Below are 27880 nucleotides of genomic sequence, written 5' to 3'. Positions count from 1 at the left end.
TTAACTGCAGAGCAGGGTCCTTTGTTTGAAGGGACCAAGACTAATTCCTGGCACAAGCAGCTCTAGGCCTTGCCACAAGCTTGTCTGGCCCCACAACCTGCAGCAGTCCCAGTGCCCTGGCCTGGGGCTGTCGCCCTGGAACTTCTGCCCACGTGAAGGGTACCCTGCTCACTTGCTGCCCTCTTTTGCAGGTTTCTGATCGAAGCACCTGGGAGCTCCCTCCACTGGCGCTGCAGGAAGCTTTAGCCAATCCAATGCACCCTGACAACAAACTGCCCAGCCATGGCAAGGCAGGCAGCAGCGGTGCCCCGGCCCAGCACCACAACGTAAGCCAAGCACCCACCTGCAGCCTGGGCTCTAAGGGTGTAGGCGTGGGCAGCCATGGCAGCAAGGCCAGTCAGATCTCTCCGGGCAACTCTGGACTGAAAACCAGCCAGAACGCTGTCCCAAACTTCAATTCTTTGAAGGGCAAGGTGAAACGGGAACGAAGCATCTCGGTGGACTCGGGAGAACAGCGAGAAACCAGCACCCCTTCACAGGACACAGAGTCTAAAGGTAATACTCCCCTAAACTTTGCCTTCACACGTCCTCCTTGCAGTTGCTCCAAGCTTCCTGGCAGGACCTGGAATGGGAGCAGCTGTGAGCATCATGGATATCTGTTCTTTGTTTTCCGTCTGGACTCGTCCTGGCTGCCTATGCATCTTTGCATCACTACTTGTTACATCTGCAATTTTGGGACCAGAGTGGCTGAGCATTATCTTTACATTTCATTCCCTGAACTGTTTGTTACACTGAGAATCTAGGACGCTGGGTTTCGTGGGCTGCTGTGGCCAGCTAAGCAAGAGCATGGCTCACTGAAACTGCACCAAACACCCCTGCTTTGCAGCATTCAACTTTCAATTTGAGACAGAGTTGAGTTGGTTTTTTTTCTCCTTGCTGTTGGCAAAGGGCTACCTTTGTGGTGTTCTTGCAGCTGCCCGATGACTTGGTTGTGGCTAGCAAGGAGGTGCTCTGAGGGTCGCTGTCTGAACAGTTCTGTGATTTCGTCAGCAATGGATAACTCCTGCACTGCAGCATGTGGCTTCTGGAAAAGGGATGAATCAGTGCTTTCAAACCTTCTGGCTTTCCTCTCCTCACCAGACTTCCCTGTAGTCTCTTGTGTTCCACTGAATTCTGTGCTTAATGGCTGCATGGGATGCTTGAGCATCTTGCAGGTGTTTTTTTTTCAGAGAAGAAATCCTTGTGGTGTCCCAACCCACACTCACACCTGGTCCCCAAACACAGAGCTGTTCTTCTGGCTCTGCCCCATACCATTTGGTTTCACAGCCAAAACTGTGTTGCCTCTGGATTAGGCTGGAGCAATGCCTTGGAAGAAAGTAGAATGTACCTGAACAGACCTTCTGCAACTAGGCAAGCTTTCTCCCCATTGCTTTGGGGGGTTACTGTATGCCACTGGTCATTATCCCAACACTGTCTTGTAGCCCAGACTTCCATGAGAAAATTATTAAAATGGCTTGGTAAGGAATGCCCCAATATACTGCACTGATAGATCATGTGAATATGACTGGCAGCCAGGAGAGGATGTAAAAAAAGGAGACCAGGCAGTGTTGTGTTAAAGCACAAGTGTGAAAGTTATCCATCCCATGCCTGATTCCTTTTCCCAAGCCACTTCCTCTTCGAGCTGCATCAACCCCGTCTGAGAAACAGAGGCATAGGGAGAATCTGAGTTTGCAGAGGGAGAATCTGAGTTCACAGAGGGCATAAAGACCCCTGCCTAATGGATGTCTGCAAAGGGCAGTCTGCCTCTTGTTCCTACAGAGGATGTGAATGTGTCTTCCCATTGCATTTTCAGGCTTTAATGGCTAAATCGAAGACCCCTTAAGTTCAGGATTAATGCCCAAATCTCTCTGGTTTGGAACAGCAGTGGGACATGCCCCATGTTTGGAGACTCCCTTCAGACAGTAGGAGATACATCCCATTCTGAACTACTAGCTCTCACAGAGGAATCTCACTGTGTCTGACTGCAAAGACAAGGAGCCAAGACTGAGCAGATGCTTCAGGGTCTTCACCAGGGCCAGGCAGATGTCACTGTAGGGCAACGCATCCAGGTTGGCAGTGCCAGTGTGCAGAACAAAGCCAGGCTGGGCTCCAGCCTTCCCAGCCCCTGCCAGGTCTCTTCAGTTCCTGTGATGGCTCTTTCCCTTTGCAGGTGAGGTGGCTCCCCGTAGCAAGCGGCGGTGCGTGCTGGAAAGGAAGCAGCCATACAGTGGGGACGAGTGGTGCTCTGGACCAGACAGCGAGGAGGACGACAAGCCCATCAGCAGTGCACACAGTGAGTGTCTATCTCCTTACTGGCTGAGAAGTTTGAATCCAGCCAGGTCCTTCCTGTTGCACAGCAGGGCAGATGGCATTGGCACCTGCAGCTTTGCCTCTGTGTGCTGCCTCAGCTGGGCATGTGGCGTGGTGGGCCCTTGCCGTCATGGTGGTTGTGCTGTGAGATTGTTTGCAGCCATGCAGTGAGGCATAGGACCTGTTTTGTGGAGATGCTACCAAGATGCTGGAGGAGAAGCTGTTGAGGATGAATGTCCCTGCTGTATGTTGCTCTGGCCACATTAGCAGCAGAATTGCCATCTTGGAAGAATGCCTGCTGTAACTCTGGTGAAGAATGCCTGCTGTAACTCTGGTGAAGCACACCTGTCCTGTTCATGGGACACACACTGCCCTTGTTGCAGCGTCTGAGTCCATTCCAGGCCATCCACTTGATTCTCTGTGGCTGTACTTTAAAGGCAGCTGAGTCTACAGAGGTTCTCAGGCTCTTGAGAGTGGTCCAGGCAGGGCTTAGCTGGCTTGGGGTGACAAATTGTATCTCTCATCTTGTTTTCCAAAAGCATCAAAACTCTTTGACTTTTTAGTATCTAGAATTCAGTTTCAAATTGTAATGGAGAGAACATCTGAGAGGACAGGGCATGGTCCCATGGGGCCCAAGGGCTGCAGCTGATGGAGAACATGGAAGCATATAAAACCGAGTACCAGGCGGCCTTTGTGCCTGCTGGTGTGCTGTAGCTGTTCCCTCCAGGGTGTTCCCTTGTGCTTCTATCCACAGTCCCCATCCCTTTTTGGGAAGGGATAGTGCCACCTCACCATCTCATCCTGCTCTGAGATCCACCTAATTAGAGCAGGTCAAGGTGGGACTGTCCAGGGGCCAGGTGTGGCAGTTTGTGCGTCCCATGCCAGCTTTCTGGTGATGTCTCCTCTTCCTGTGCTGCTGCTGCTGGTGTTGATTAGGTCCACTGGAACGTCTGTGGTAAGGGGCTGCTGGGAGGAGAGCAGGAGAGCCTGCTTTGGTGGGGCCTGTGGGTTGTGTGTGGCTTGGCAGGAGGGAGGTACTGCATGCTCACGGTAATTGTGTAATGCTTATTAATATTAATTAGGAATAGTATGTAACAACATAGCTGAAAACTAATACCCGCCACTCCAGTGGACAGCACCCTCGCTTGTCCCGCTCCCGGAGTGTCTGTCCCAGGGGCAGGGACAGGAGGACAGCAGTGGCCCCTGGAACAGACACGGCGGGGACGGACGGGAGGGTGCCTCCCCCTGCTGCTGCCCCTCGCGGGTGGCGGTGCTTCCTCCACCCCGGAGCCATGCCCGGCCATGCTGCCCCGCGGGTCCCTGCCACATGCCTGTGGGTCTCCTCTGCCCTGGGCTCAGCAGCTTGTCCCTATGCTCCCGCAGATTGTAATGTACCAGATCCTGCGATGTCCACGGCCCCACAGCTTGGCCCAGGGTCCAACCCGCTGCCGAACCTGACTGAGACCAGCACTTCCAGCGTTCCCCATGGTGCTGCCCCCGGCTTGCGCTCAGACGCTGCAGGAGGCGGAGGCAGTGGGACAGGAAAGCAGCCCTCACAGTTCGTTTATGTCTTTACAACGCACCTTGCTAACACGTAAGCAGTAAACCCTGTCCCTCTGCTGCTGTAGGATAAACAAGTGTCTCTTTGGCTGCAGAGTTGGGTCTCCCTGGAGTTCAGGAAGTTTGCTGGCAGCTACTGCTGATGGGCAAACTTTGTCTTCAGTGTGCACTCCCTCCCAGTGCTGCCCAGCGCTGCCTTCTGACACACACACTGTGAAGTACATCTGGTCAGCACCCCGCATGGACTGCTTTGGTGTGGTCTGATTCAGAAGTGTCTGAGGGGCTGGGTGTAACGGGGAGTGCCCTAATGTGCTCTGCTCGGTTTGTCCCTTTTGCTCTGTGCTGTCTCAGCCATGGAGCCTTAGGAAGGCTGTTTAGTTTTAGAGCTCTGCTATACCACAGGTTTGTTGTGGTAGATTTCAGAGCATGTTTGTGACAGCCACCATGGGGCAGAAGGCACAAGGCAGAGCCAAGTGCCCATTGCAGCACATGGGAAGAGGGAAATCCCTGGGCGTTAGTCGGAGGATCTCACTGGGACAGGTGGGAGGATTCTGAGAATGTCTCCCCTTCTTGGTGATCTCCAGAGACTTCCCTCTTCCTACAGGATAGAAGAGTGGAGGTGGCACCTAGGGCCTGAGATGGGTGGGATGGGGCACAATACCTTTTCTCAAGCAGCTTGTGCTCTCTCCCCAGAGCTGCAGAAGCTGTCCTTCAGGGCCGAGCTGACTCCATTCTGGCCTACCATCAGCAGAATGTCCCACGGGCAAAGCTAGACCAGGTATACCAGCTATGAACCAAAGGCTCTTGTTGGCACATGCTGTTGAGCCTTCCCTTCCAACGTGGCTGTTCTCCCCCAGCTCCCTGCTCAGATGTGGAGAAAGGGGTTGTGAGGATGCCTTTTCAGTGGCATGGGAAGCTGCTTTGGCATGGAGCCTCTTTGGAGTGAATCCTTGCTGCTGTCAGACGTGAAAAATTTGGAATGGGGCATGGGCCTGTGGCCTGGCAGCTGTGTGGGCAAAGTACCTGATTGCATGTTAACCAGGGCCTGTGTCTTCCCTACAGGGAATGAAAGCAAACTGCTTCAGGAGAGGTCTCCTGCAGGGTGCAGGCAGGGGATCCCTGCTCAAACTTTTTCCTGCTCAACTTTATTTCTCTTTTTTCTGCAAGGCACCAGCTCCTAAAGTGCTGGGGGTTGCTGAGCCACTTCCAATTAACCCTCCTGCTGCCAACACTCCACAGTCCCAGCTACCGGCATCTCAAGCAGGTCAGCCGCAGCCTCCTCCACCGCAGCCTCCACCCCCACCTCAGCCTATCAGTCAAACATCTTTGCCTGCACCCAGCAGCATCCCCCAGGAAGGGACAAGTGAAGATGTCCAGAGAGATCTGACTCCCAACTCTTTGGGGAACAACAACAGCAACCAGCCTGGAAGCAACCACCCAAATACGCCCACTGCATCTGCCAACACCATGCAGCCTGGGCAAGTGGACTCCTCTACCACATCCAGCTCCAGCCTCCTTGGGGAGGGCCCAGGCCCAGGGATGCCAGGGAACGGGCAGGCGGGCCTGGGCCCCAGGAACCTCATGAACTCTGAAGGGCTCTCGAAGGAGCAGCTGGAGCACCGGGAGCGCTCTTTGCAGACCCTGCGGGACATTGAGCGTCTGCTGCTGCGCAGCGGGGAGGCTGAGTCCTTCATGAAGTCCAGCCAGAACGTGGGAGAGGGTGCAACTGCCCCTCAGCCACAGGCTGTGCCTGCCCAGCCCCCTGTGCCCCCTCCCAGCATGAAGAAGTACGAAGAGCCTCTGCAGTCCATGATCTCCCAGACCCAGAGCCTTGGTGGGCCCAGCCTGGAACATGACGTGCCCCACCACCCAGGTGCCGACATGGGGCAGCAGATGAACATGATGATGCAGCGGCTGAACCAGGACAGCCTGACACCAGAGCAAGTGGCCTGGAGGAAGCTGCAGGAAGAGTACTATGAGGAAAAGCGACGGAAAGAGGAGCAGATCAGCATCCATGGACGGCCCATGCAGGAGATCATGATCCCACAGTCAATGGGAAGCATGATGATGCGTGGGCCCCCGCCACCGTACCACAGCAAGCCTGGAGAGCAGTGGCCACCAGGGATGGGCAACCAGCTGCGAGGACCCATAGATGTTCAAGACCCTATGCAGCTGCGTGGAGGGCCACCCTTCCCAGGGCCGCGTTTCCCTGGGAATCAAATGCAGAGAGTCTCTGGCTTTGGAGGGCCCATGCAGAACATGTCCTTGGATGCTCTTGGGCCCATGAATGCCATGCAGAGGCCAGTCAGGCCCAGCATGGGATGGAGTGATGATATGCCTCCTATAGGAGGCCCTGGGAACTTTCCACAAGGCACCTTGCCCTACCCATCAGGGCAAGGGGACCCAGAAAGGTTCATGAATCCCCGTGCCAGGGAGGAGATCCTGCGGCATCAGCTGATGGAGAAACGCCCGGTGGCAATGCAGAGGCCCATGGGGATGTCCAGCAACTCCATAAACCAGGGCATGGAAATGGAGAGGATGATACAGGCTCACAGGCAGATGGACCCATCCATGTTTGCTGGGCAGATAACAAGCGACAGTCTGAGCAGTGCCCCACTGGGAATGGACTTTGCAGGCACTCGGGGAATGCTGAGCCCCTCTATGAGTCAGTCAGGTCTTCGGGACATGGATGCACCCATGGGCCCTGGCAACCTCAACATGAATATGAATGTCAACATGAACATGAACATGAACCTTAATGTCCAGATGACCCCACAGCAGCAGATGATGATGTCACAGAAGATGAGGGGCCCTGATATGATGGCCCACCAAGGCATGAGCCCTGAGGAGCTGGCCAGGGCAAGGGCTCAGAATGGCAATGGCAATGCAATGCTGGGGGGACCCCAGAAAATGATGATTCCCTCCCAGTTCCCCAACCAAGGACAGCAAGGCTTCTCAAGTGGGCAAGGGCCGTATCCCAGCATGCCCCAGGAGATGAGTAGTGGCTCAGACATGTTCAGCCCTGAGCAGACCACCATGCCTGTTGGGAGCATCAGTGGCACCACCAGGCTCAGCCACATCCCTCTGCCTCCAGCCTCCAATCCTACTCCCACGCAGGCCAACATGCACCCAGCACCTTCCCGGGGGCTGGGTCGCCGGCCCTCTGATCTCACCATCAACATCAGCCAGATGAACTCCCCCAGCATGGGTCACCTCAAGTCTCCCACCCTCAGTCAGGTGCACTCACCACTGGTCACCTCTCCCTCTGCCAACCTCAAGTCCCCACAGACTCCCTCACAGATGGTCAGCATGCCACCTTCAAACCAGTCTGGACCCCTCAAGTCCCCCCAGGTGATGAGCTCCTCGCTGAATGTCCGGTCTCCAACTGGCTCACCAAGCCGCCTGAAGTCCCCTTCTATGGCTGTTCCTTCCCCTGGTTGGGTGCCATCTCCCAAAGCTACCATGTCCAGCCCAGGAGTCAACCAGAGCAAGCAGACTCTCAGCATGAACTCCTCTACTTCCATGGGAGGACTGGATCAGGGTACGCCAGGTACCTTGTGTGAGAGCATGTGCTTGGTTTGGGTGAGCATGTGGACATGGTTTCTCTGCAGCCCACCTGCTCTCACAGGAGCGGGGAGACATTTGCTCCTGTGCATGCCCTTATGTCTCATGCAGCAAGTGTTACTTTTTTCCCAGGTTTCCTTTTCAGGTAGGTGGAAGGTGAACAGAGCAGCTTTTACTTCAGCCCCAGCTCAGGCTCTGTGATACAGGCAACAAAAGATGTGCCTGTGCTGGGCAGTCAGGGAGTAGGGGTCTTGGTGAGAGTGTCCTCAGAGTCTGAATGATGTTGGGTTGTGCTAGTTCTGCAGTTTGCAGTGTCCTCTAGTCACTGCCCTCAGGAGTAGGGGACAAGGTCACTGTCTGATGGGAGCAAGCTGTGGTGTGCAGGTGGTGCTAAACTGGTCTCTGTCTTGCTTGCAGGTTCTCTCTCCTCTGGGCCTCGGAGCAGCTCCTCTGCGCCAGCCAGTAACACCTCTAGCACCATGAATCCCAGCATGCCTTTTACTTCCTCTCCCGATCCATCGCCCTCCCAGAATCCCCTCTCACTGATGATGTCCCAGATGTCCAAGTATGCTATGCCCAGCTCCACACCGCTTTACCACAATGCCATCAAAACCATTGCCACTTCTGATGATGAGCTGCTGCCGGACAGGCCTCTGCTTCCTCCTGGAAGCATGTCAGGTGTGTACTTCTCGGGCTGGCCTTGCAAGGAGTCAGACTGTCTCAGAGCTGTCCACAGGCCTGAGACACCACATGGGGGAGGCACCAGAAGCTGTGTCCTTCCACGGACTTCCATGTCCAACAGCTTATATCTGCCCTGTTGTAACAGTCTGCTCACTTTTCTGCCCTGTGCCTGGGCTGCCCATCAGATTTTGCCTTGGGTATGCTGTCTGGAAGGATGTGAGCCAGCCTGGCCTTGAGGCTCCCTTCTTCCACAAGCACTGGAAGTTCTCAGATCTACCTTTACTCTGAGTGGACACATTGGCCCAGAATTTTCATAGTTCTTAGCGTTGTCTCAGGCCCAGGATTTAGAGGCAGAGGTCTGCTTGCTGCTTGGAGCCCTTGTGTTCTTGTGCAGCAAGATCAGGGTGCTCAGAACAGGGTTTGGGGGAGTGGTATTTCAAGTGGAGCCAAGGTGCCTGCACGGGCAAGGTGATGTCATAACATGGTTTGGATTTCAGTAGGTGACAGCCAGCTACGCTCCGCTAGCTGGTGGCACTGCTGGGGACAGATAGGCAAATAAGTGTCTTTTGTCACTTGGCGAAGGGGAATTCCAGCATGCTGTGCTGTAAAGCTGTCTGTGAAATATTTTTGGCAGTTTTTGAAATGAAAAATCAACTTTTTGACCCTTTCACTACTGAGAAGTCATGTGGGTTGAGCTCAGGCATGCAAGCGTGTTGTCTGCCCCTAACCCAAAGCCCTCTACAGCTACTGATGGCTCTGCTATACCGATGAGCAGTCCTCCCTCCCAGACAGCACCTGTCAGGTTTCTGACTCTTTTGCTTTTTGCCTTCTTGCTGCCCAAGGTTCTGTGGTCAGAGGAGCTTGCCAGGTGGCTGACCAGGCAGTGGTGAAGGGTCTCTGCTTGGTGCCTTCCAGACCCTGTCAAGATCACATTGTAGGACTCTTCCACTGTGGAGAGCCAAATGGGGCTCTCAAATAAGTGGGCCATAAGGAGCACTAAATCCAGCATGGGACTGGATGAAGCTGGAATAGCTCTCTGCTGCTTGCGGGCTTGGGGGGTTGGAGTCTGGGAGAGTTTTTTCCTGATGTTGGTGCTTTGCAAGCCCATCTTGCGACTGCTTACTGAGCATCACACTCCATGCTCAAGGTTTTCTGAGCAGGAGAGCTCAGCAGGTTTCCAGGGTGTGGGTTTCGCAGCCCGGAAAGGTCTGTGGGAGGGTTAACTCTTCTCTCTTTTTCTTCACCTTAGGTGTGGCAGGGAATCAGCCGAATCAACTGCACTTGAACTCTGTGAGGCCAGGGTCCTCTCAGAGCCCCATGGGAATGAACCTGCCTGGTCAGCAACCCCTCTCCCATGAACCACCCCCCACTTCCATGATGTCCTCCCCAAACCCTCTGGGCTCCAACATTCCTATGCACCCGAGTGTGCCAGGGGCAGGTGTGCCCTCCCAGAACCCCATGATGCTGCCCCCAGGGCCCCAGGACGGCTTGAACCAGCAGTGTGGCCCTGTGCCCAACAGCTCACAGATGATTCCTTCCAACCAGTTGGTGTTCCCCCGCATGCAGCAGCCTCACAACACCATGCCATCTCCCGCTGGAGGCATACCCATAGTCCCTGGTGGGGGAGGTGGCCCTGGCATGCAGCAGCATTACCCGCCAGGGATGCCCTTGCCACCTGAGGACCTTCCCTCCCAGCAGCCTGGCCAGATGCCCCCTCAGCAGCACATGATGGGCAAGAACATCCCGCCTCGGATCAGTGAGCCCTACCCACCTGTGCTTCCAGGGGTGGCATCAGTGCTGAACGATCCTGAGCTCAGCGAGGTCATCCGCCCCACACCCACAGGCATCCCTGAGTTCGACCTGTCCAGGATCATCCCTTCAGAGAAGCCAAGCAGCACCTTGCAGTATTTCCCCAAGAGTGACAACCAAGCACCCAAATCACAGCCTTCCAACCTCCACCTCATGAACCTGCAGAACATGATGGCTGACCAGCCCCCGGTGCGGCCAGGTATGAATGCCCCCAGCCTCCCTGGGCAGCAGAGTGTGCAGAGGGGACTCAGTATGCCTATGTGCCATCCTGGACAAGTGCCCATGCTGGGCAGGACAGGCATACCGCCCCAGCAAGGCATGATGGGCAACAGCATGCACCAGGGTATGATGTCTCCGCAGCAGAGCCTGATGGCTCAGCAGAATTTCATGCTGATGCAGGCCAAGCAGAGGAGCATGTCTGTGTCAGGGGAGATGTATGCACAGACAGGACACATGATGTCACCTCAGGGCTCTCTCATGGGCCCCCCGCCTCAGCAGAACCTCATGGTCACACACCAGATGAGGCAGAGGAGTGTCTCCCTGGACAGCCAGATGAGTTACATCCCTGGGCCTGGGAACATGGCGAACCTGCCCTTCTGACCCCAGCTGGTGCTCAGGGGTGGGAGCGAACAGGGCTGCCTGTACAAATGTTTTTAAACATTTTTTTGGGGGAGGGTTGGGGGCCAATGCGGGTGAAGGACACCACATGGGATGCTTTTCATATGGGATTCACCTCTACACAAAAAACCAGATGTGCAGTAAACTTGATGTGAATTGGGTTTCTTTCTGCTTTCTTTTTTGGGGAAGGGGAGGGTAGAGGGGCTGGGAGTGGGGCTGTTACTTTGAACCCTGTGTGGTGACCAGGGACCTCCAAACTCTGTGGCAGTTTGTAAAGTTTTCATTTGTGATTTTCCTCTGTGAAGTGTTTTTCTTTCCCTTTTTTCCCTCTCTCTCTTTCTCCCCGCCTCCCCCCCTCCCCCCTTTTTTTTAATATTTTTTTTAATTATTCTTAAGTAACCGAAATGTGTAAGAGGGTTTTTGGAACTAGCTGTAAATAGGTCGCTGGGAAAGGCAAAAACTTGTGCTGGTTTTTTTTAATTGTTCTGTATTTCTGTGTTTTAATAGAAGCCTCAAACCATGCTTTTTTAACGAAAAAAAAAACAGAAACAAAAAAACATGCTAAAGGCAACAGTGTACAAGGATTGAAAGCTTGCATCGGGGGAGGCAGGAGGATCCCCCAGGGTGCACAGGGCACTGAGAGATCCCACTGTGGAGTGACTGTCAGAGCTGTGTTGCTCCTGTGTCTGAGTGGTTTGCATGTGCAGGCTGTGTTGCTTCACGCAGATCTTGGGCCCCTGTGGAGGCTGTGCTGAGTACACAACCAACCACTGAGGACTGCCCAGGAGGTCAGAGCTATGGCCCCATGAAGCACTACTGAAGCTGTCGGTCCTCATCCAGTGCAGCAGAGGCTACAGCTTCACAGGATACAGCTCTCACTGCTCTGTGGCAAAGCTGCCATCTCTGGGATGGGGAGGATGCCAGCCCTTTGGCTGGAGCAGCAGCGAGGACCTAGGCTTTGCAGATGTGCTGTATCTGAAGGTCTTGACCAGCTCTGCCCCCTCCAGTCCCTTCTCTTCCTTTTAGGCTGTGTTCCTTACAGGCAGGGTCGTGTGGTATGTAGGAACAAGATGGGCTCTGAGACGAGTGAGGTGATGCATTCTTGTGCTTCCAGGAGAGGTGAGCTGGGAACCCTGCTCTTCTGTAGCCTTCCTGAACCATCACCCTCAGCTGCTGTGCTGTGCCCCCTCTGCCTCTGCCCTTGAATGCTCTCCCTGGTTTTCCTCATGCTTTGTTAGGCCTCCTTCAGAGTTTCACAGTCAGTGTTCAACTTGCACTGAGCTACTGGCAGCAGGCCTTCCCTACTGCACAACAGAGGTCCAGCCATTGAAGACCTGTCCCTGTGTGCAATATTCTCTCTGTTGTCCTGTATGGTGTCAGCTGTGCAGCCATCCTGTGGTTTGGACAGAGGAGGCCAAGGATGTGTTGCAGCCCCTCATTCCTAGGCTAGTGGAAGTGTGCCCGTCAAACAACTCCAGCTCTTCTGGATGTGTTCCACCTGCTCCATCCTTCACTCTGTAAGGTCTTCCTGCACATGGCACTGATGGGCTTTCCTGTATTTTTTCACAGAGGGGGCTGTGGGGTGGCACACAGGGTACACTTCTGCACACACTCTGGACCTCTGTGGAGTCTGTTTCAGCACGGTGTACCCTATGGGTATCCAGCAGTGAACTTGCAACATGTGATTGCCAAAGGAGCACTAGTTGGAGGATTATCTCTCTGGAGCCAGACTTTGCACACTACCTCTCTTGTAACAGAGTTCACCTTTCCCTGCTTGGTACTTGCAGGTAGGAGAGGGCTTTCAGGAAGGGAGATAGTCAAATAACAAGTGAACAGCAATGCTTTCTATTATATTGCAGGCTGCTTGGAAAGGCTGGTGGGTACTGAAATTCCAGTGTAGTGGTTGTTATGTTTGGACTTAATGATCTTAAAGGTCTTTTCCAACCTTAATGATTCTGTGATTCTAAGATGGAGGCACAAAGTTGAGTTAGGAAGGGCAGTAGTGAGCAGTCCTGGTGGGAAGCACGAGTCTGGATCTGAGGAAGGATTTTGCCCTGGTCTCCTGCTTTTGATTTTGTCATGTACCACACACGTTTTGGAGAGATAGCAAGATGGCAACAATCACTGGAAGTGCTCATCCCTGTCTTGGCAGTTTGAGCAAAAGGATAATCTTCAGCCCAGGCTAATGAAGTGTGCTGTGACCTGGTGTGTTAGCTGGTTGGATCCTCCAACCTTTCAGAGTGCATGTTTCACGTGGGAGGATGTGGCTCAAACAGATGTAGCTCTCTCTAAGCTTGACCTACCTGAAAGGCTGTGGCTTCTCTTGGCTGCACTTCAGGGTGTTGGCTTCTGGTAGTTTCTTGTAAACATCCAAATACTGATGCCAGCCCCAGAGCTTGCTCATCACCCACCAGCTACTATCAATTAATTTGAAGCCATAATATTTTCTGTCTGGAATGTTTTTTTGTTTGTCTGTAGACAGCTTGTTTTAGCCTGCTCAAGATCTCCATGTGTCCATACCTTCCCTGATGCCCCTTTCACCCAACCTAACTGAAAAACTGCCTGGGGCTTGTGGTCCTCGCTCTTTGGTTAGCAGCCCATTGTCCCTGTGTCAGCCAGAGCCCACAGGCTGCTGTGCTCCACTGCACAGTGCTGGGGAGGTCAGCACTGCCCGCTCACAGGGAGGAAGCCCTGTTCTTTGGTGACAAAGGAGTACAAAGCAAAGCCTTTTGACTTGGCAGCCTTGGACACGAAAAGGAAATCCTGATGCCAGTTCAGAGCTGGGGACTTTGGAGAAGCAGTCAGCGCTTTTCCACAAAATCCCACTGCCCTGGAGCCAGACGTAGCCCTACCACTGCAATGGCTGAACAATGGGAAGAAGTGCTCCCTGCCACCCCTCTGCCCTGAGCACCTCTCCCAACCATGCCTATGAGCAGCAATATAGCAGCAGCTTCTCTGGAGGCTTAGCAGCCAGTCCTCATTAGACCTGGGCAGGCTTCGCCATCAGCCCATTGCCCACTGCCATGAGCTGCGTCTCGTCTCGTGTTTTGTAGTTTGTTGCTCAGCTTCTCAGCTTGAGTTCTGTGTTCTGACGCCCCCTAACGCAGTGAAAGGTTTGCCTGTGTTTTAGCCATGACTTCGCCGTGTTTTTCCAGCTCCAAAACAAGTGAACGCTGGGAAGCTGCATCTTTCAGTGTGTCAGATAAATCATTCAAGCAGAATTAGCTTTCACCTTGAGGTAATGGTTACTGACCTATGCTGTCATCCCATGGAGAAACTTCCCCAGTCATTTTGTACCATTATATAAATATATATATAAATATAAATATATAAATACAATATGTGAAGACATCTTATTGGTTTTTATTTGAAACAATTTTTAGGCTTGTTTTTGGGTATCTGTGCTGCCTGTAATGTATTGACCTGTTTTATAGGTGCCTTTTTATTAAAAAGACAACTTTCAAAACCTGACCCTGTGCCTGTCTTCAGTCCTCAGCCCAGCCCCTGGGAGCACAGCCAGCATCATCTGCAGCAGGTTGAGGCTGATCAGAGGGACTCAGCTGGCCCCATTATAAAACCTCGCCTCAGGGGGAGGCTCAGTTTGAGAAGGAAGGAACTCTTCTAAAGGTACAGAAGTTGTCTGTGCCTAAGGTGTGCTAAGACTTAGCTGCAATTGGAGTTTTCACCCTGTGAAATTCAGGCAGCCTCTCTTGTAGCAGGGCCAGCTGTTCAATGCCTGCTGCAGTCTGTGCAGGGTGGATGATCTGGCCTTCCTTGGCCACTTGGTTGGCACTGAAGGAGACCCAGCAGTTTGTTCTTGTATTGTGGATTTTGTTGCCTAGGTCCAGGCTGTACTGGCTGTTCTTTCCCATCTCTTGCCCTGCTAACCCATCCTGTGGCTTGAAGTGGATCATCTTTCTTAGCCACTGCAAACAAGTAACAGTCATGAAACAGAGACATACACACACGCACACACCCCCTCCTGCCTGCTGCTGGTCCTTGCCTCTATGGCTGTTTCTTGGCATATCTGCTCCCAGCCACTCATGCCCCCGGGTAGGGGCAGGTCAGAGAGAGGGGCTTGCCATCTGAGCTGCTTGTCCCACCTCCTGTGACTTTGAAGCAGTTGCTGCAAGGAAGCTCCTGCCCTTCATGAGATGGCTGTGGGCTTCTTGGAAGAGGTGGGCCACGTGTGCTTGGTGCAGAGTTGTGTGTGCCCCTATTGAGAGGCTGTGTCCTCCCTGCAGCAGGCAGTGGAAGCTGGGCTGGGACCAGGGAGCTGCCCTCGTGGAGCATGGCACAGGATGGTCTGCCTAGGTAGGTAGAGGCTCGTGGGCAGAGCTGGTGGGTGGCCAGGCAAGGCAGCCCTGGACACCTCGAGTCCCTGAGCAGGGCTGCAGAGCAAATAGGTGACCTAGAGCAGGGGGACTCGTTACCCGAGGCGTCCGTTGGTGCCTAGAGTCCCACAGTTTCCCCCTTGTCCTGGGCCTCTCGTGGCACAGCTCCTGTGTGCCGTAGCTGCTTCGTGCTTGCAGCACGCCAGAGTAAACGTGGAGCCTGCTGTGACAGCAACAGGGCATGAGGCCGGTTCTAGGGGCTCAGAGAGAGAGAGAGGGGTCTTGCTGCCATCTGTGCACAGAGCCGGGGAGGTGCATGTGGCATGCTGCCTAGGATCTGAGCTCACCGGCCTTAGTAGCAGTGGTGTCATATGTCCAGAGCCACCTGTGCTCAAAATAAGGAAGCCAGGGCAGGCAGCAATAGGGACACAAGTGCTCGAGCATCTGTCTGGTTCTGGGAGATTGGGGTGAGGAAGTAGGTTGTCTTCTTGACATGGAAAATGAAACTAAGTCACAGTGGAACAGAGGGTAGTAGAGCGGCTAGGAGGGATGTGAGGGTGTGGGGAGAGCCCCTTCTCTGCATCGCTCCCAGGCACACATTCGGTCATGCGTTCCTGGGCTGTTGGCGCACGCTCCACTGCCCGCCACGGCCCCCTGAGCACTGCCTGTGTGCAGCAGGATGCTCTGCTGAAATACCCCAGCTCGGTCTCCTGGGAGACTCTATTGCCCTGTAGGAAATGTGGAGCAGAGTGTTGTTGTAGGGGTCTTTGTGTTCCTCCTTTGAGGCTGCATTCGGAGGGGACCAGTACTTCCTTTGGGTTGTCTGCTCCAGCCTTGTCTGCAGAGCACAGCCCAAGGCTGGAGTCACGGAGTGTGTGCCGTGGACGGTGGTGGCATGGCTTGCCTGCATGACACCTCCACACTCCCTGTGGGAGCTGCCTTCAAGCTCACTCCCCCTTCCCAGCAGCCTAAGGCGGCCAGAGCCCATCTGCCTCACTTGGTAGCAGTAGGCTGGGTGCCAAGCAGATCTACACAGGGCAGCTCAAATGTCTGACTGAGGGCTGCAGTGTCTTGGGGGGGCTCTGGCAGTAGGAACGCTTAGCAGGGGAGCCTGCTCTGGGCCAAGGCATGTGATGGCCATGCAAACGTGGGGAAGATGGGGAGGATTTCCCTGAGTGGAAAGCCCTGTGTCCTCTGCAGTGAAGGAGAGTTTTTCTTGAGTTCTTGTTGCCATTCAGCAGGCTAGCTGCAGTCAGCTGCAGGAAGAGCAACGTCTGCTCTTGGGAAAAAGTCTGCCATCTGGGATCCAAGCTTATTTGGGGCTGGCCAAGCCAAACGTGTGCAAAGATGGCTTTCCACTTGGTTTAGTGGCTGTAAAACCAGGGAAGGAGATGCTGCCCTCATTGGAGGTGGCTCTGGAGCTAATCTAGGGCTGGACTGACTCTGTGCACATTGGAGCTTTCTGTGGCATTAGTGAAAGGAAGTCTGAGCTGGGTGGTCTTATGAGCCCTGTGGTCTCCAAGTGCAAGCAGAAACATCTGTCAGAAAGGTGCCATCAACCACTTAGTGTTCTCTGATGCGTTTCCTTTGCAGAAGTGACAGGACTGCAGACAGCTGCTTATGAGCAAAGCACTTAAGAAGATGCTATTTTATTTGCTTATTACAGCTCACATCAAAACTTTCTAAAAGTTACCAACATACCAGTACTAAAAACTATAGTAATAATAGACGTGTGGTTTATGTACTCTCATTTTGCCTGCAGAGTTTGTTTACTTTGTGAACACTAAGGATTATACATTCTGACTGTTTCTTCAGTGACATCTTTACATAGGAACACAGCTCTCGTTAGGGCTGGGGAGGAGTTTAAAATGTGTCTGCAATAGGTTTGCTCACCAGCACAACTGTGGAGATAGAAAGGGCAGGCTACATACAGAGAGCTGCTTTTCCTCTGCTGCACGCATGTGCTTGGACAGCTACAGTCACCATTACTTGCAGGTAATGAACCAGCACTGCAGGAAACGGTGGACTGCTCTTTGTATGAAAGCTTTATGCTTGCAGACTTTTCTCCCTGAGTCACAATTTGAGAATGAGCTGTTGAGATCTCTGCCTGAGTTGGACTGATGTAATGTGAACCCTTCCATAACGACTGGTCTTTTTAGCAGGGCTCTTGGCTACAGTGAGGTTTGGCTGCAAATATGCCCTTCATTAGTGGGTTGAACTTCTGAAGTGAGTTAGCACAACATTCCTGCTGCAGGAGGAGAACCAACGTTATTCTGTCTTTGTTTAAAAAGTGAGGTAAATGGTAGACCAGATTTTAAAGTGTGCTCATGATTAGGGTCATGCTCGTGTGACAGCTGGCACATGTGGTTCTCATACAGTTTATGCCACAGCACTGCTCAGCTAGCAAGAGAACCACAATGCAGTAGTGCTGTGTCTGTGCTGCACTATTACACTGTGAGATGTACGAGGGAGCAGCAGGCTGCCAGAGTCTGCCCGGGCTGCCCAGCATGCCAGCTTGCACTGCGGTAATTAATGACAGTGAAAACTGCTGCTCTCATTTGGGACAAAACTGTTATCAAACAGCCCTGATCTGAGCAGCTGCTGGACAATTATGGTTCAGGGCAAGATCAGTGCTCAGGGTGGTTTGGTGTAAACCTGGTTGCACTAAACCCCCTAAAGCCCCATAGGTGCAGGTGGAACAAAAATATCAGAAAGCTGAGAGCAAAGCAAAATGCTATGTTCCTTCTGAAGCCTGCTAAAAACAAACAAATTACACAAGCAAGCTCTACTTGTTACTGTGGGGCAGTGGGTCTCCTTGCTCTCACAACCCACAAATTGCCATGTAATTGTCTGCAAGACAAAACGTACACCTTCAGCCTCACAAAGTCATGTGGTTCATCTCCCCTGTGTTCAGTCACAAGGCAGAAGCCATCTCTGCAGACAGCTTTCTTCCCTGAATGAAAGCTCTTGCATAGTTGTGCATTCAGTTCAGCAGTCACCCACTAGAGCTCTTAGCAGCACTAAAACAGATCAAACAAGCAGGAAAGGATGTGGCTGGTGTCATGAAAGGAATTTCTGGTGGTCAAATCTTTCAGTCCATGGCAGGATCTCCTGGCATGAGCTGTGGTGGGAGGATCAACATGCTGTGGCTGGCTGGGGAGATGTCACAGGAGCAGCAGCAGGAGCAATAGTGCAGCCAGAGGCCATTCAGCATTGTGTTGCCCACAATTGCTGTGAGCTCTGCATTCCCCACTAGTCCTACCAGCATCTCCTGTTCCTAATGCTGCAGCAAATGAGTCCCACTACTTCCTCTGGGCATGTCTACCAACCTGAGCTGCTGATATGGCGACCTGCTTGGCTTTTGTCCCCTGTTCTCGTTTACTTAGCTGCACTTTTTTCCTTGTCCCTGGCACTCCATTCTCATTCCTGGTTCTGTGCACAGGATGCCTACAGTCAGTCTTTCAAGGGAGAGGTGGAAACATCAGGTTTAACCTACTTAGGTTCATCTGGCTGCATGAGAGTGACCACTGAACAGCATGTGTTCACCAACAGCTGCCAGGTGGATTTCTACAGGTATGAGAACCAGCAGGAGCCAGAGAGGGTATCTGGTGGGATTTGAGAGTTCAGTGGCTATCAGACCTCAGTTTCCTGAGGAGTGAAGAAAGTGCTGGGGATGCTCGTGAAACAGGATTGAGGCCACAGCAAATGTGCCACTGGGGAGGCGAGCCCCAGGATCATTCTGCCCTGTGGGCAGCCTTTCTTAGCTAGAAAGTGGAGATAGAAGTGGTGTTGTCAGACTCAATCCCACTGCCTTTCCTTGTCACTTCCAGGATCTCGTTTAGGGTCTCCTGGCTTATACAGCCAAGCTCTTGCAGGATCCGGAAGAAGTCATTACGGAACTTGACTCCAATGAAGGCGTAGAGGATGGGGTTGAGGCAGCAGTGGATGAAGCCGATGGCTTCTGTCACCATGATGGCTGTATCCAGATGGTCTTCCAGGAGACAGTTCTTGGAGAAAGCTTCTAGTTTGGTAAGCGTGTTCAGGAAGATGATGATGTGGTACGGGCTCCAGCAGAGCAGGAAGACACCTGTGACCAGGATGGCCACGCGGACAGCTTTTTGCCGTTGCAGGCGCTGGGACTGGCACAGAGCACGGACGATGGCCACGTAGCAGTGACACATGACCAGCAGGGGCACAAAGAAGCCCACAGTGTGGTAGAGGAAGCGGGTTGCCAGCCAGGCGTTGTTGCCATCAATCCCAACCTCTGGAAAATAGCAAATGCTGTGGTTGCTGTCATCTGTCCAGACTTCCATGAAGATGAGATCAGGTAAGGTCAAGAGCAGTGAGCAGAGCCAGACAGCAGCACAGGTAAAGTGGATGGAGCGAGCTCTGCGTTTGCGGTAGGTGTGAATTGCATAAACGATGGCCAGGTAGCGGTCCACTGCGATGCACCCCAGCAGCATGCTGCTGCAGTAGAAATTGATCTTGTGAACAGCACTGAGGATCTTGCAGAGGAACTTCCCAAATACCCACCCAGCCAAGCTCTCCACCACACTGAAGGGGAAGGTGAGCAACAGCGCCAGGTTGGCCAGGGTGAGGTGGAAAAGGAAGTTTTCTGTGGTAGTGCGAGATCGCTTGAACCTCTGTAAAATGATCAAGACCAGGGCATTGCCCAGAGTCCCCAACATGAACATCAGCAGATAGATGAGGGGCATGAAGACCTTTCTGAAGGGGTCTCTCTGGTTACCAACCACAGATGAAGCTGGGTTGAAGCAAAAGTAGCCTTCCAAAGAAGGGGTGATGTTTTCAGCTTCATAGTAACCACTCAGCTCCACCTGGCTCTGGGGAACAGAGAAAATCTGGTTACTGACAGGGAAAATCTGAACATGAGAACCCAGTCCCTCAGCTGCACCTGGTAGACCAGGAGCAGAGCATCCCCATCTCCTGCAGCCCACCGGCACTGGGACTAGGTGCTGCCTGTCTGCAAGATCTTTATCAATGATCTGGATAAGGGATTGAGCTGCAGCAGATGTGATTCCTGCATGGCCTGCTGTAGTCATGTGAGCAGCCAGTATTTGGGATAAGACTGTGGGCAAGCCGAGTGCTGGGAAGCTGGAATTGCACTCAGGATGAGCCTCCCAGACAGTGGGCAGGTTCTGGCTGCCCTCAGCTACCTTGCAGAAGCTGGACATTCACAAAAGCCCCTTGGCTAAGGTGCAGATGAGGAGCAAAAAAGGGAGAGTGGAGCAGGAGGCTTGTGGCAAGCTGAGAAGTTAATGACAATTGGAAAGAACTCAGCAGCAGTTATCCTGAGCTCCCCCACCCTCTCTTGAGATCAGTGCTAAGACTTCAATGTCAACCACAGCGGAAGTCTCTGCTCACTGCTTTCATACCTTTCACTGCCAGCTGTAGCTGTTTGCACCTGCTGCTCCTTCCCTCCTCAGCCAAACATCCCATCTAAAAATACTAGCCCTGCTTTGAACAGTTTTAGAGCTGATTTGTTTTTTTTTCTTCCCCCAATGCATTGCTAAGCCAATTAACTGTGACCAGCCTTGAGTCCTCCATTGTGCCTAGCCAGAGAAGAGTGATATATGTTTCTTCTCTCTCAGGCAGCCTTCCCTGGGTAATGTGCTGGGTGCCTCTGCATGTGACTGTGGAGTAGAAGTGACTTTGCAGGGGCAGCACTTGTCTTGAATGGCTGTGCTGTGGAAACCATCTGCATGGCTTCAAGGGGAACTCAGGCATGTTGATGGAGAAGTGCATGACTGAACACGTGGAGCAGGCAGCTGGCTCGGGCAGTCCCCAAGCCGTGGACGGTAGGAGGGTGAATAAGCCCTTGGGAATAAGCTTGCCTGGCTCCTGCCCTCTTCCCTGGACCTCTACCAATGGCTATTGCCAGAAAGAGCAAATTACTCCTGGTTTTGCCATGGTCCTGCTCTCCACCAACTCTGCATCCAGTGCTGTTGCTGCTGTACTGTGATACCACGATACTCACTCCCAAATGGGTGAAAGCTGGTCACCTTGGGGGAAAGAACTCCATCTTTCTACCCACAACCTCCAATGCACATGACTGGCCCTAAACTAATCGTGGGTCTTCAAACCTTTAGTGAGAAATATTTGTATTCCAAGGAACAAATATTGTTCCAATTTAGGGCATGATTCTGGAGACTGGAAATTGCTGCCAAAGACAAAACCCTTTAGAAATCCCTTCCAGTTTATTTTCTCCCTGGCCTGAAAATATTTCCTGTCTAGTCTGTACCTGTACCCTGTGTCAGAAGTTACCAATGCACACAGGAACCTGTGAGGTCTTTGGCCAGGGCCGAGTCATCAAATCTCTCTGAAAAAACCCACACCCACACCCACAAAAAAACCCCCACCAAACCCCAAACCAAAAGCCCACAACCAACCAGCCAAAAAAAAAAAAAAACAAAAAAACAAACAAACAGAACCAAACAGACAAATAAAACCACCAAAAAAAGAACCAAACAAACCAAGCCAAAAACAACCAAAACCCCTTTGCAATTTGTCACAGAGACCAAACCAGGCTGCTCAGGACATGTGAGTGACTATGCTGAAAACCCTGACAGGAACATGTGTAGGAACAGGAAGCTCACTGGAGTGTGCCTGGCGTGTTCCAGCTTTACAGGGAAAAAGGAAGCGAAGGGAAATGGCTGCATTTGCTGGCCAGAATGTGGGACACTGCCTGTGAGCCATGCTGGTGCCATTAACAACAGCAGATGGACAGCCTGGGTGGTGTTCAGTGGCTGCATCTGCTGAACAGCTTCCAGCATCACCTTGCATTTGGAGCCAGAGGTGTGGAGGCAGAGTGCCACTATCAGACACCATCTGTGATTGCTGATAAGGTGGCAGGTAGGGCTCTTACTGTAAGCCACTCACCGCAAGCAGGGCAAGCGTGTGCTGAGCTGTGTCTGAGGCATCCTCTCATGCACATCTCTGAGGAGAGCAGCGAGCGTGGGTGGCAGCGGACAGAGGAGTTGGAGACAAATGCAAGAGGAGAAAAAGTCAGAGTCCAGGCTGGGACAGGAAGGGCAGGAAGCAGAGCTGCAGGAGATGTACTGAATGTGACAAGCTGAGGTTTGTGGGAACTCTGCTGTGATTCCCATTTCAAGGACTGGAAGCAGTTGGCTGCCTGGTCTGAGATGGCAAAAGTCAACCACGTATGTGCAGGGGACCTTTTGTACAAGTGTCCTGCAATACAATTGCAGCCAGAATTTGGAGTGGGTGATAAAGTGATATCTTTTTCTGTAACTGAGCAGTCAAGTGCACACCTGGAAATCTCATTCCTGTATGATCTTTGTTCTGGGATCCCTTTTCCACTCTAACCCACATCTCAGAGTTATTCTGGTCTCTGTGTGTCAGCTGCTTTTCTCAGTTCCCCACAGCTGCCAATGAATCAAAACACAAGAGAAGCAGCTTGTGCACTATTTGGGATTTTCCATGTGAGTCATTCCCTTCTAGCCCACACTGGAGTGAAGATAAGCACAAGTCTTAAACCTGGAATGGCCGACATCAGCACAAGTTACTGACAGAGCTGCTGTTCATCCTCTCTCAGGGTGCTGTAGGGAAACTCGGGTTAAAAAGAAAGCCCCTGGAAATGCCATGTTGCTGTAGCACAGATGGCTTTACAGCTCTTGAGTCATAGGTCCCTTTATGGTGACACCCGGCCTGCGGCAGCTCTGGGATCTGGTGGAGATCTCAGTGGTCTTTCTGTCTCGTTGTTTTTGCTATTCTAGTCTGCAGCTGAGGAAGATTAAGCAGGCAAAGCTCTCTTGCTCTAGAGAACTGGGGTTATTGTATGGGGCATATTGCTTCTCCACAGGATTACAGAGATGAGTGGTCCCATGTGGTATCAAAGTTTAGATCAGGCTCTTGGTGGCCCCACTGGGCATTAATGAGACCCATTCAATGCAAATGGTCTCTTCATTTTCTTTCACACACTTGCTCAGTGGGTCAAGCCAGCCTGTCTGGTGAACACTTAGGGCTAGGTTTGCATCACTGCTATGACAAGGCCACGGTTGAAGCCTTTTCTGCAAATCTCTGTGGGAAGGTTGCTGCTGCAAGCAACACATGGCACCCCCAAAGCAAATGTGGTATTGCTTGCAAGGGATCTGGGGCTTGTTCCAGGGAGGGAGAAAACCCTGGGAAGCTCCTAGGATACAGAGGTGGGAAACATGTGTCACAAACTCCTGACTGAGACCTCTGAGAGAAAGTATCAATCTGCTTTTCTATGGCACCTGACTGTCAGTGTTTGGTCCCAAAGTTAGCTGAGTTTCCCCCCTCATACAGGGTCTCCTTTATAACTTAATTCACAACAGAGGTAAAATCTCTGGTAAAAGCCAAGGTTCTGAAAATAAATTGTATACAAAGAAGAGGTCCCAGTGCTGCTTAGTCTTCCAGCATTATATACAAAGAAGAGAGGTCCCAGTGCTGCTTAGTCCCCCTGCATTAAAAAATGGCACAGCTTTGCCACAAGCAGCTGCTTGTTTACAGCACATGAGATGCTGCAGGCTCTGCTGGTTTTCTGGTGGTGGGACAGACTTCCAATGGAGAGTTCAGCTGGAGGAATGAACCAGTAAGGAGATGAAAAAGATTTGAGTTTGGATATAACCTCTCAGCAAGTGTTAGCGCTGCCACGGAACTAGGGCAGAGGTCAGGCAGAGGAGTGCCTTTTGCAAAAAAATCTAAAGGAACAACACCATTCACAGAGAATTTTTAAATTGGATAAATCTGGAAAAAAAATCAGGCGTTAGAGCTTGCCTCCCCCTCCCATCTCCTCTCTCATCCCTGGTGTCTAGGACAGAGGAGGGGCAGAAACACTGGTAACAGTTAAATTCAGCATTTCTCTCTTCAGGGAGACTAAACAAAAATTAAGATCTACTGCAGAGAACCACGGTATTAAAAAACAAATTTTAAGCTGCAACATTTGAAAACCAGGCTAATGTTAGCGCTGCTCTGGACCTCCCCTTGGATAGCACAGCGTACTCTAACAGGTGCAGCTGCTATCTTCCACTTGCTAACATAGGGGAGAAAGAACTTACATGGGGCAGAACACAGTGTCATCAATCCCCTGTTAGAAGTACTTGAAATGTATCTTCCCCTCTTTAAAATCCCCCTCTTGTAAATATTCTGCATATTCCCCTTTCAGCAGAGTCCGTGGGAGCCTGGTCGTGGTGATGGCAAGCAAGGGTACGAGAATGTATGGTCATGCCCAGGGCTTCTACATGCAGAGAGAGAGAGCACCGAGTTTGCTTGAGTGTCACTGCTACCGTGTAACTGCTCGATGAAATTGCCAGGGCTTTGTACACTGTGTGCACAGCCATTTATATCACCAAAGATGTACTGCAAAAGGTGGCTGGCTAAGAACAAGTGTTTTACACCCACGTTCTGTCCATGGCTGTGCAGAGAGCAGAATAGCAAGGACCCCTGACCGGGACAGGCTGGCAGCAGGGAACAGGGCTGCAGCAGCCCTGCTCTCCCAGGGAGCCGTCTGGCCCTTTTTCAGCAGCTGCGGTCTGGGTTGCTGTGCAGGGTCAGTGCTCGGACTCAGTGCTTGCCGGGATGTTTGCTCATGAGATCCTGGTAGTTAGGCAGCTGTCCACAAGGGAATACCTGACAGCCTTAATCACAGTGGCTGCAGCACTGCACATTGTGTCAGCTCTCTGCAAGCACAGCGCCGCTTTCAGTACCTGCATCAGTGAAGTCCAGACTTAGGGATGTGAGGGCTGATCATGCCGGTGTAAGAAATCGCTCAAGCCCTCCCTCTGCCAACAGCAGGGTGAGAAGGACAGATAGAAACCATATCTTTCAGCCCACCCCAGTTCTACCTGTTCGCCCTGTTATCAAGCAAAGACAGGCCCAACTCACCAAGTCATAGGTCTCTGATGAGTAGCTGACAGGCCCCATGGTTTCAAGGGCAGAATCTGCCTCTCCTCCAGCAGTTTCAGCTAAAGTTCTATTTTGGGGTGGAGTTAATCATTTAAGTGAGTAGGGAGGGACCCAGCATGTAACAAGAGAGTAATTTGCAAGGCAAATGAGCTTCAGGCATGCATGAACCTATTGATGTAAAGATTAGGTTTATCTTTTTATATTTTTTTAGCACTATATGTCATTTTTAAAAGTAGATCTTGAAGTATCTATATTTCTTTTGGTTTGCACCAGAGAAGATCCAGAATGCCCATGGGTGTTTCCTGGAAACCTCCAGGGCTCTTGCCTATGGCCATCTTCATTCCTGATGGTCTGAAAGGCTTTGGAAAGCTCTGTGCTGAATTGGGGCCTCTTTCTGGAGCTCTGAAATGTAATGCATGGGTTTGGTCTGTATGACTATCTCCCTCTACTTTGGGGTCCTCCTGGCTGTTTTAACTCCATTGACCTGCTGATGTCTTCTGCTGCTTCTCCCACTACTTAGCTCAGGGGGTAAGTCACAGGAAAGCATGGTCTTGGCAGCTATTCTGCAGGTCTAGGCAAAGGCTAGTGGGGTACCGCTGTGCAGGGAAGACAGAGAGGTTAAGGAGGATGTTTTCACTCAGCTAGGACTTGAGGGTGGAGCACTCAGCATCAAGGACTTCCTTTAAGGGCTAGCAATGAGAGTGCCACTGCTCACAGCGGGGCATGTCTGGGACTGGCTCTTTGTGACAGCTTGTGACCTTCAACAAGTACTGCCGACCCTCCAGCCCCAACTACTCCAGAAGCAAAGCAAAAGTACCATGCAAGGTAAGACAGCGCAAGTCTGTAGATGATGGTCGTTGGGACAGTCAGCAGGATGTGGCTATAGGGAACTGTATGCTGGGAACACCCCCCAGTCTGTAAGCCTGGCCTATGAGATATGACACGGGAATGACAAGGGTTCAGGAAGCTGATTCCAAAGCAATACACCAACAATTTCACTTGCCAACACATACTATGTTGAGGAAATGACTGCTCCTGTACAGACATGATCTAGGGAATCCATGTGTCTGTAACACGAAACGTGAAAAAGATGATAGAGACAAGAGCATGGAAGAACGAATGGGGAGAAATGTAGAAAAAAATAATATCACTTCACAGGCAGGTGAGGAACTGAATATGGAAAAAAAAATAGTTGCAAAATTCAACAATTAATGTTTGTGGGTTTTGGTGCTGTCCGCGGGAATGCCTGCCTGAACTCTAGTTTTCTGCCACATGCACACATTCTCACTGGAGAACCATTCTTGTTTTGTCAGGAATATAATGTTTAATTATCTTGTAGAAGAAAGCATTCTGATGATGTTACTGAGCTGTACATAAGGATGATGAAATGCACTGCTTCTGTGTGTTGTTACTCTGTTCTGTCTAACCACGACTAGCAACGAGATCTGCTGACCCGTTTGACACTGCACTGACTTTCTGAGCTCTGCTTGAGAAAAAAAGCCAGATTGCTTCTGGCTCCTGAATCTTCTCACCTCTAATGTTTTTCTGTTTGTCTTATTTGCTGTTACCATAACTAAAGCTTTGCAAAGCATGTGCTCCCTGCAGATGTTAGTTACATTTACTGATCTGTTAATTTCTGTTGTAATTTGTTATTTTAAGGTTAGAGTACCCTATTTCCTGTACATCTCATTGGGAAGCATTTTGCTTAGCCCTGCAAAGAGTTGAGATGAACCACTGGTCCCTGTGCAGCAGGAGCAGAGCAGCAGGTGCTGGAGAACCAAGGTCATGCCCAGTGTGTAGGAATGGGGGCGCTGAAGCTTCCTCAGCTGTAATTGTTGTGCCCTTTGGTCAACAAGCTGGCACGACAAGAAATAGGTGAGACAGCTTTTCTACTCCTCTGGCACTCGAAGGTGCAACACCTGTCTTTTGAGGTGTCTTCTTTTGCTGTGCAAGAAACAAGTTTTTAAAAGAAAGAGGAACACATCAGGTGGGAGAGAGACTGACAGGGAGCTCTGTGCTGGGGACAACTCTTCTGCCCCAGGGGATAGAAGTTCAGGACAGCAGCAGCAGCCCCAGAGAAGAGCAGCAAGTAGTCTGAGACCAAACAAAAGAAACAAATTAAGAATAAGACTGTGCTGATCAGGCAGGAACATGGAAAGTTACTACACCAGAAGGGTTGACAGACCTGATAGAGATGACTCTGCTGTGGCTGCCAGAGCAAGGAATAGTCTTCCTGCCACAGTGAGCTGCAGACCTCTCATGGCATGAAGGGCAGGCGTGTGCACCCTGCATGTCGTGGTGCTGACCCCATGTGTGTGTGGTTGTTGAGGGTAGGGATAAGTAATGGTCTAGAGATGGCCCTAGATGCGAGGAACTAGGGGAACGTGGCAATGTGAGGGCTAACAGAGAGGTTTTCTTGGGGTTTTTGTGCCCATTTTGGAAACATGTTTGAGAAAAAAAATTGCTTTCAAACTGGGTTTGGAATTGTCAGCATTTTAAGGCTCACGTTTAAGATCACATTCTTCTTGTGCCTCAGTTTGTCAAAATCCTAGTCTGTGCAACAGCCCTTTGGAAAAGAAATGACGATTTCTAAGCTGTTGTGGTCGGTGGCTATGGCTCCTGCATGCCGTGGGTCGCTCTTTTATTCTTGTACCCGTGTTAGCTGTGTTTGAAGGACAAGGTAGTAAAGCTGCACTAACTTTCCAGGCTTGCGCCCCGAAAACGGGCATGTTTACGGTATTTGTTTATGAGGTCTAAGATGCATGCTGCTCCCGAGCAAGCTACTCAGCAGCGCCGGTGGTTTCTACCTTTGGCACCCTGTATTTCTTTCTCTATAGAGATCCATAAATAGGCAAAAATGCCTTTGTACCGGCGGGCGCAGCGCCGACTTTTTCTGCAGCCCTCGCCCCCTACATGCACGGTCACTCTGCTTCCATTTGTCGCCAGCAGGGATCAGTTCTCCCTCCTGCGTCCCTCGCTGCCCCCAGGCTCCGCGATGCCGCCGCCGTCCGAAGCTCGACCCCAGCCGGTACGAACACCGCGCGCGGGGCAGAAACGCG

At 51.7% G+C, this 27880-nt stretch overlaps 2 protein-coding genes across 2 annotated transcripts; one reads left to right on the top strand and one right to left on the bottom strand.

Annotated features, from left to right (window-relative positions):
• Window positions 1-239: 239 nt before the first annotated feature.
• Window positions 240-10563, top strand: BCL9L (BCL9 like). Its single transcript, XM_054395660.1, has 7 exons — window positions 240-555; window positions 2210-2332; window positions 3733-3943; window positions 4603-4687; window positions 5077-7450; window positions 7891-8151; window positions 9404-10563. The coding sequence occupies exons 1-7, from the start codon at window positions 255-257 to the stop codon at window positions 10561-10563; spliced, it is 4515 nt and encodes a 1504-aa protein (XP_054251635.1). The 5' UTR covers window positions 240-254.
• An 8116-nt stretch (window positions 10564-18679) lies between these two features.
• Window positions 18680-24839, bottom strand: CXCR5 (C-X-C motif chemokine receptor 5). The gene is made up of 2 exons (XM_054395705.1): window positions 24801-24839; window positions 18680-19756 (listed from the first exon to the last, which is right to left on the bottom strand). The coding sequence occupies exons 1-2, from the start codon at window positions 24837-24839 to the stop codon at window positions 18680-18682; spliced, it is 1116 nt and encodes a 371-aa protein (XP_054251680.1).
• Window positions 24840-27880: the final 3041 nt, after the last annotated feature.

This window comes from Indicator indicator, chromosome 34 (genome assembly GCF_027791375.1).
Source record: "Indicator indicator isolate 239-I01 chromosome 34, UM_Iind_1.1, whole genome shotgun sequence".
Lineage (NCBI taxonomy): Eukaryota > Metazoa > Chordata > Aves > Piciformes > Indicatoridae > Indicator > Indicator indicator.
Note: the sequence above shows the minus strand (reverse complement) of the source record. Positions and strands in the feature narration are given on the sequence as shown.